Source organism: Argentina silus (assembly GCF_951799395.1).
Source record: "Argentina silus genome assembly, chromosome: 22".
Taxonomy (NCBI): Eukaryota; Metazoa; Chordata; class Actinopteri; order Argentiniformes; family Argentinidae; genus Argentina; species Argentina silus.
In genome coordinates, this window is record NC_139676.1 from 10,875,059 (window position 1) to 10,884,952 (window position 9,894).

Sequence of the window (9,894 nt, forward strand, 5' to 3'; positions counted from 1 at the left end):
ATGTTATATTATGGTGGGAGTACGTTTAGCAGCCAAATATGACCATTCCCATGTCAGATTTGCGCTGAACGTTTGTGTGGGTATCACCAGTGACGTTCCACTTTACCAGTGTATTTGAATCGTCTTAAAGCAGCAGCAGAACTGTGAGAGGTATTTTCGTTCTCGTCATCCTAACTCTATGGCCTCTCCATCCCAGCTAATGACCAAAGAGTAGGGTTTATGTCAGTTCCTGTCATTCTAACTCTGTGCCCTCCTGTCCTCTACCCCAGCTGATGACCAAGCACCCATCGAAGCGCCTGGGCTGTGGGCCGGAGGGGGAGAGGGACGTCAGGGAGCATGCTTTCTTCAGACGCATCGACTGGGACCGCCTCACGAACCGCGAGATACAGCCCCCCTTCAAACCCAAAGTGGTGAGTCATGTGTACAGACATACACACACACACACGCTCGTAAAAACTTACTGTATTCGCATACACACACTGTTAACATACTGTGAATACACACACACACACACACACACACACACACACACACACAAGCCGAACACAAGCGGTGCCTATAACGCCTGCATAGCCACGACATAACCCCTGCCCCACAGTAAAATGTCACAGCTGTTAACCTGACTTTACCCCCGTCTGATTTGAAAGGTCAACTAGCCTTTCATTGTCACGACTGTGTCTCCCTAACTCTCCTCACTGATTCCTGTAGTGAAGACTGACTTTTCGTAGATGATGAAACACTCACTTCATATTCTCACAGTTGCAGCGCGACGTACTGTTGCACTGTTGTCTGTTTGGCCCGCTCTCACAACAACGTGGCCAGACACCGCCCTGAGGGCTGTATGACTGTGTGTGTGTGTGTGTGTGTGTGTGTGTGTGTGTGTGTGTGTGTGTGTGTGTGTGTGTGTGTGTGTGTGTGTGTGTGTGTGTGTGTGTGTGTGTGTCCCCGTCCTCTTGGCTGTTTGTGATCTGATATCCTTAGCTTCCTATTCAGATGTATGAGAACACCGAAAAAAATGCATGCACACACACACACACACACATCCACACACATACAACCTGTGAATGCCCTAAGGAAGTCTGTCACCATAGTAAAGCCAAGGCCAGGTGGGTTCTTGTCAGATCAGTCTCTGAATAGTGTCTGAGCGTTTGGCATCTCTCAAAGGTCTCTGTCCAGTCCAGTGCAACACACACACACACACACACACACATACATATACACATACACATAGACACACACACACACACGCACGCACACGCATACCCCTCCAAATCCCCTGTGGCTAGGTTTTTCTTTCACACAGATACAAAAGAGAACCTTTTCTAGCTGCAAAGCTACAACATGGTCTGACATAATGTTGGATGGTTCATCATCACCAGGTTGGTTATAGGTGATATGGTTCATCATCACCAGGTTGGTTATAGGTGATATGGTTCATCATCACCAGCACTGTGAACCTGTGTGGTGCACCGTGTATATTGGATGGATATAAGTAGAACTGTAAAATATGGACAAAAATAGTTTTCCTCATATTAGTCGATAACAATATTTATTACAATATACGTTAAAAAGTGCTCTATGTAACATGTTTAGGACTAGAGCCTGAAGAAACCAGAGGGTTTCAGTTGTGGTTTAAAAATAGAACAGTATTTATGTTCAGAACATTAAACAGAACCAAAATGTCTCGCGGCAATACCAGACAACCACAAATAGGCGTCATAGGCAGCAGGTGTGTACCGAGAGGTCACTGTCTCTGTCTGTTCTTTTGTACAGTATGCATGAAATTAACAAGAGAAACTCCTATAAAATTGTAATAGTCAATAGGCTTAGGAACTCTGAGCGAGACAGGCTGTGTAGTTAGGCTGTAGCACAAGGCCTCACGATAACGTGTTGCTTATCAATCATTTGTCTTTGTATGAATCCATAAAACAGTTTGTATAATACTATAGTAGTCTAAATACACTTTTGAAACAGCGTCAAAGGCAAGGGCCTCGGTGGCATGAATAATGAAGAAGAACAAACAAGTGTAATCCGATTAAGTGATCGCTCAAACGATTGAGAATCTGAATTTGTCAAACCGATCAATCGAAAAAAAAAATCAAATACATCAAACAAACTTTATCGCGATAGATACATCAAAATAGATACATCAAATACATCAAACAAGCTTTATCGTTACTGAGCCCAAAACTAATTTGACAGTTATTTCTAGCGTTTTACAGCCCAGCCTCAACACTGGTTTCTAAAACTCTTTCTAAACTCAACGACGACATCGCCGGTCTTGCTTATATTGTGAGGATCACGTCTTTTTTAATGTAATATTCATCGTACTGTAGCGTCTTTCTCATGTACTCTCTTTATATGTATTTTTCAAAAGCGCTGCTATGTATTTAGATGTGTTGAGATTACAAAGTACCGTTGCTACTGTATGTTGCGTACTGGTGGAGTAAATACATGTATAATTTCTCTGCAATGGACAGATATATACAGCGCAAACATATTTAATCCATTTTAGAATAAGGCTGTAACATAACATAATGTGGAAAAAAGTGAAGGAGTCTGAATATTTTTTGAATGCACTGTATAATTCAATGAACGTGTATACATTATGAATGTATATATCTTTAACACAGTGTGGTAGTGTATTTATTGTATTTATGAAGCAGAATGAAGAGTAGGCAAATGAGATGAAGTAGGTCACTGTGTGTGTGTGTGTGTGTGTGTGTGTGTGTGTGTGTGTGTGTGAGTCTGAGTGTGTGTGTGTGTGTGTGTGTGTGTGTGTGTGTGTGTGTGTGTGAGTCTGAGTGTGTGAGTGTGAGTGTGTACAGTAGGTACAGTAGATACAGTAGGTACAGTAGATACAGTAGATACAGTAAGTACAGTAGATACAGTAGGTACAGTAGATACAGTAGATACAGTAGGTACAGTAGATACAGTAGATACAGTAAGTACAGTAGATACAGTAGGTACAGTAGATACAGTAGATACAGTAGATACAGTAAGTACAGTAGATACAGTAGGTACAGTAGATACAGTAGGTACAGTAGATACAGTAGATACAGTAAGTACAGTAGATACAGTAGGTACAGTAGATACAGTAAGTACAGTAGGTACAGTAGGTACAGTAGATACAGTAGATACAGTAGGTACAGTAGATACAGTAGGTACAGTAGATACAGTAGATACAGTAAGTACAGTAGATACAGTAGGTACAGTAGGTACAGTAGATACAGTAGATACAGTAAGTACAGTAGATACAGTAGGTACAGTAAGTACAGTAGATACAGTAGGTACAGTAGATACAGTAAGTACAGTAGATACAGTAGGTACAGTAGGTACAGTAAGTACAGTAGATACAGTAGGTACAGTAGATACAGTAGATACAGTAGATACAGTAGGTACAGTAGATACAGTAGGTACAGTAAGTACAGTAGATACAGTAGGTACAGTAGGTACAGTAGGTACAGTAGATACAGTAAGTACAGTAGATACAGTAGATACAGTAAGTACAGTAGATACAGTAGGTACAGTAAGTACAGTAGATACAGTAGGTACAGTAGATACAGTAAGTACAGTAGATACAGTAAGTACAGTAAGTACAGTAGATACAGTAAGTACAGTAAGTACAGTAAGTACAGTAGATACAGTAGGTACAGTAAGTACAGTAAGTACAGTAGATACAGTAGGTACAGTAAGTACAGTAGATACAGTAAGTACAGTAAGTACAGTAAGTACAGTAGATACAGTAGGTACAGTAAGTACAGTAAGTACAGTAGATACAGTAGGTACAGTAGATACAGTAGGTACAGTAGATACAGTAAGTACAGTAGATACAGTAAGTACAGTAGATACAGTAGGTACAGTAGATACAGTAGGTACAGTAGGTACAGTAGATACAGTAGGTACAGTAGATACAGTAAGTACAGTAGATACAGTAGGTACAGTAGATACAGTAGATACAGTAGATACAGTAGATACAGTAGGTACAGTAGATACAGTAAGTACAGTAGGTACAGTAGATACAGTAGGTACAGTAGATACAGTAAGTACAGTAGGTACAGTAGATACAGTAGGTACAGTAGATACAGTAGGTACAGTAGATACAGTAAGTACAGTAGGTACAGTAGGTACAGTAGATACAGTAGGTACAGTAGATACAGTAGATACAGTAGATACAGTAGATACAGTAGATACAGTAAGTACAGTAGATACAGTATGTACAGTAGATACAGTAGGTACAGTAGGTACAGTAGATACAGTAGGTACAGTAGGTACAGTAGATACAGTAGGTACAGTAGATACAGTAGATACAGTAGATACAGTAGATACAGTAGGTACAGTAAGTACAGTAGATACAGTAGATACAGTAGGTACAGTAGGTACAGTAGATACAGTAGGTACAGTAGGTACAGTAGGTACAGTAGGTACAGTAGATACAGTAGGTACAGTAGGTACAGTAGGTACAGTAGATACAGTAGATACAGTAGATACAGTAAGTACAGTAGATACAGTAGATACAGTAAGTACAGTAGATACAGTAAGTACAGTAGATACAGTAGATACAGTAGGTACAGTAGATACAGTAGATACAGTAGATACAGTAGGTACAGTAGATACAGTAGGTACAGTAGATACAGTAAGTACAGTAGATACAGTAGGTACAGTAGATACAGTAGATACAGTAGATACAGTAGGTACAGTAGATACAGTAAGTACAGTAGATACAGTAGGTACAGTAGATACAGTAGATACAGTAGGTACAGTAGGTACAGTAGATACAGTAGGTACAGTAGATACAGTAGGTACAGTAGATACAGTAGATACAGTAGATACAGTATGTACAGTAGATACAGTAGATACAGTAAGTACAGTAGATACAGTAGGTACAGTAGATACAGTAGATACAGTAGATACAGTAAGTACAGTAGATACAGTAGGTCCCTGTAGAGGTTAGTAAGGACTGAGTGAGAGTTAAGAAAAGGAGAGATAGAATAAGAAGTGAGGAAAACAAACAAACACACACAGACAGACCCACACACACACACACACACAGAGACAGACAGACAGACAGACAGAGGTATTATTGCCTAAAGTGGTTGTCTGTCCAGATCAATGGATGGCTAGACGTGTGACTGGCTGTCCGGTGTTGAAGGAAGATATATTGACACTATTTAAGGACAGAGTGATGGAGGGAAGTTGTACATTCATCCTCCTATCAATCTCATGTTCTACTCCGGGCACTGAGAGAGAGAGAGAGAGAGAAAGAGAGAAAGAAAGAGAGAGAGAGAGAGAAAGAGAGTGAGTGAGTGAGTGAGTGAGTGTGTGAGTGTGTGAGTGTGTGAGTGTGAGTGTGTGAGTGTGAGTGTGTGTGTCTCTCTATATTAACTTTGCGTCACAGTGTTTATTCTGTCCTGCTGCATCTTGTATAGGGTGACAGTATGGTGGCCTGGGGGGAGAAAGCGTCACCTGTCATTCTAGAGTCCAGGAGTCAGGAGAGGTCTTTAAAAGCAGGGGCTTTAGGCCCGCTCTGAAACACACCCACACACACACACACACACACACACACACACACACACACACACACACACACACACACACACACACACACACACACACACACACACACACACACACACACACACACACACACACACACACACACACTTGAATCAATGGAGCTTTTCGGCCCAAAGTGGAATAGAACTTCAGATAGTATTCAAATGTTGCTATGTTCCTTCTATTTGAAATAGTATGGTCACTAAGATATGGTTACCTAATGTACTGTAGACCAACCACAAAATGGTTCTCTAAGGGAATTTCACTGAACCAGATTCCCAGATCATATCCCGATCTTCCCATGTTCCACACTCACCTCCCCTTTTTCCCATTGTAGTCGTTTTGGCTGTAGATAGAGGGATATTCCCGATATTCCCTGGGGATGTGACAGCCTATTAAGTGGTGCAGTGTTCACACCGGAGTGGAGGTGGAATAGCTGATGAGGGTGGAGGAGGGAGAGAGTGCACCAGTCCTCCTCATGCAAACACACGGTGACACGAACTATAAGACAAGTCTTGGCTAACTACCAGCTTTAACAAGGACTCTGTAAGCTATACTGTATTGTTATAGATGTACATATCTACTGTAGGTTTAATTGGTTTGTCTGTATGATCAGCCTTGGATTAAATTATGTTTTCATTCGAAATTCTCCATTGAAGATGCGTTTTAGCCTGGGGTTTGGCTTGTTCTCTGTCTGGGAAACCAACCCAGTTGTACATACGTTTTCCAAACATCTGTTGTATACGTACAGTATTTATCTCTTACATGCTGTTATCAACCCCACCCTGGTGTTGCTAGGTAGCTAGCTAGCACCATGCATAGACCAAGGTGTTCTCTAAAGGCAATGTATAGGTCTAACCCTAACCCTCAGATCACAGCTCTGCTGGTCCAAGGAACACTGTTAATGGAACACTGTTAAATGGAATGCCATCGATTCAACGCAGCATCAGGGATATGAAATTGAGGCCTTTGCAAGTTTGTGCCCGAGTGCTGCTCGCTGTTTGAAGGGTATCAGAGGTGTAAAGTGACTGTCACAACATTCCTCCGTTCTTCGGTTTATCAAATTGAATCCAACTGTATTTATATAACACCATTTTATACAAGGTAACACAATGAGCTTCACAGAAAAGAATGAGTAAATAAAGGCAGAAAAGGCAATCAAATTAAAAAGACAACAAGCGAAAACATTAAGCGGATAAAAATGTAGCGGCCATGGAAGTTCAAACCGTAAAAACGTGTGGGAGTGTAGAGACTAATGCATGGTAAACTAACATTTTAAATGTAATAAAAGTGAATCAACTGAATGACTAAATGACTACAAATTAAATTGGAAACTATATTATTATATCTTCTCACTGCATGGTCTTTTTGTGTCAGCGGCCATTTTGTGTCCTAGTCGCCTCCGTTCGGTTAGACCAGGGGTCAGAGCAGAGCCCTGTCAGCAGTGGGATCAACTTTACCTCTATTCAGTCACTTCAGGGAATAAATTGTTATTCCAATTCAAGAAATTAAATATTGTAATTTCAGTTAATCTCTTGCATTGACAGACCTTATTATTTCAATGTCATGATACAGTGTAATATGTTCTACAACCAGAATAAATCGATTCAAAACTATCAACACAAACACAATCCAAATACCGACCCCTGATAGCGACTGCATGTTAGCAGTATATATCTATCTATCTCTCACTCTCTCACTCTTTCTCTCTCTCTCCTATGACCTATGACCCTTTCGCGACCCTCACTGCCGTACATTGTCGTACGGTGTTGCTATTCTTTCTTCACGTAATCAGGTTCGATGGTGGAGGTCAAATATGTAGCAACACCAAAACATAGAAGCTCTGTCAGCGCAGGTTGTAAGGTCAGAGAGAACGTAGCATGTTCCCCTGTAGAGGCCCTGACACCCATTTCTCCTCACTGAACCAATCTGAAGACTTTGTTTGTTTACATGTACGTGTGTGTGTGTGTGTGTGTGTGTGTGTGTGTGTGAGAGTGCATGAGTGAGTGTGTGAGTCTGTCCTCACAGCTGCTACTGCTGATGTTACTTTGGAAATCAGGGGACTCAGTTGCATTATAATCCAGGTGAATGTGGGATATAGAGCATGTAATCTGAATAGGGAGGAAAGCCGAATACAAAGCACATTCAGGATCAGGTGCAGATTTGAATACTCTCTGTTTCTAGCTAGGCCAGGGGACATGTCTAGGCATATATAATCATAACTAGTTTCAAATTGGCACATGTATTATCTTACAGTAAGACCACCGTGGCTGACACACACAGTGTGAAGTATCTTGATCACTTTTGGAGATAATGATGACGATGAAAACGATGGTATTTGGTCGTAATGACATTTGATGATGATGGTGTCATTCGCTCCCATGGGTTTAGGAATGGTGACTGCTGCTAAACGGGATGTCTTGTGACTTCTTGATATTGACGTATTTGAATGTGTTTACAATTGGCCTGCATAACCATAGCATAGTCCTAATGCCTTTCTGTAACACCTCTTTCTCTCTTCTTTCTTCTCTCTCACAGTGTGGCAAAGGGGCGGAGAACTTCGACAAGTTCTTCACACGCACCCAGCCCCAGCTCACGCCTCCGGATCAGCTTGTCATCGCCAACATTGACCAGGCCGACTTCTCCGGCTTCTCCTTCATCAACCCGCAGTTTGTTAACCCCTCCCTCGTGCCCAACACCGTATGAGGAGGAGGGGGGTACGGACCAGGTGATGACCCCCCCTCCATGCTACCACCCACCGCCAATCCCACCCAATCCAACCATCAACCCAACCAACCAACCCCAACTGCCAATCCAACCATCAACCCAACCAACCAACCCCAACTGCCAATCCAAAAACTCGCCAACTCTCCCTACAACCTAGAATCTGAATTCAACCCCACCCACACAAACATCATATCTGACTCCCTTGTTATGTATCAACGTTATCAATTATCTAGGGTTCTAGGAATTGGAAATGTGCTCTGATATGAATTGGCCAGTGTCAACCATTTGGCCAGTGAAAGAGATGATTGTATGGGTGATGAGGGTAAAGATGAAGGATGTCCTCTGTCACCCATTCTGTTTGCATTAGAAAAGGGCATTTCAGTAGAGGTCTAGCCAGTAAAGGCATAGCCAGTACTACCACTATCATTATCACAGCAGGTATTGAGATGTAATAACGTACTGTACATGGAAACAAGTTGGTGATTGTTCCCCCTAGTTATCCAATAAGGTTGTGAGCGATCCATTAGGGGTAAATACAATGGCTGTCAGTTTGTTATGACGGCTCCTGTTTCATGTTGACTCCCCTGTTTACAGTTCTTTCCTTTGATTCTATTGGTGTTGGTGAGATTCCATTTCAAAATATGTAATAACAGGCACCCCCATGTTTAATATGCACGATACAAATGCCCATTATTAACTACCATCACACACACACACACACACACACACACACACACACACACACACACGCGCATATATACAGTATAGACACACACACAGAGAGAAAGAGAGAGAGAGAGATAATCATTACATTTATACAGATTTATCCTGATCTGCAGGTTGTCCTGTTTTCTTGTCGTTAGGTTTACAACCATAAGTGGACATTCAGATAGACAAAGCAGAGGTGGTTAAAAACAGTCATTATCACAACATTGTCTCAATATATATATATATATATATATATATATATATATATATATATATATATATATATATATATATATATATATATTAAAACCTGCATTAGACAGTCTATGGTGTGACAGGACTTCTGTGAGATGTTTCTCCCATCAAATTATCATAATCATCAAACACGATTCAGTGACATCATTACTTGTCCTGTCCCAACCTGACTGTCTTCTGTCTGTGTGTCCACTTATCAACTGAAGGCTCTTAATGGCCACCGATCTCTTTAAATGAAATCCTTAAAAATTGACAAGTTCCTAATGAAAATCTGCTTGTTTAGTTTATTTTTGTTTTGTTTTTAAATGTAGAGGCTAAACTAAATTGATGTCAAGTGTATTGTTTGTGTATGAACCATGCAATGTTATGTTGCATGCTTATGTCCTTATATACAGTATAGATAAAACATCAAGGGGCGGTTTAGTCATGGACTAAATCACACATTCAGTGGAGATTATCTATTGATGAGATGTGTTAGTCTAGGCTTAATCTACGTTTGGGTAACTGGCTCCTAGAGTATCATATTATTTTAAATCTTGTGTTTGATACTTGTGTAATCCCCCTTTATTTTGATTAATATTTTTTAGAAAGATTATAATAGTTTCCATTATTTTCTGCTTTAATGTGATATCATGCATTTTGTTCCAT

The 9,894-nt window shown here is 40.8% G+C and overlaps 1 protein-coding gene across 1 annotated transcript in view; it reads left to right on the forward strand.

The window, feature by feature from the left end:
- prkcaa (protein kinase C, alpha, a) overlaps positions 1–9,205 on the forward strand; it is a 131,940-nt gene extending 122,735 nt beyond the window's left edge. The window contains exons 16-17 of the mRNA XM_083693817.1: positions 270–410; positions 8,095–9,205. Coding sequence (XP_083549943.1) covers positions 270–410; positions 8,095–8,262 — 309 coding nt within the window. The 3' untranslated portion in view covers positions 8,263–9,205. The remainder of the gene's footprint in view (positions 1–269; positions 411–8,094) is intronic.
- Positions 9,206–9,894: the final 689 nt, after the last annotated feature.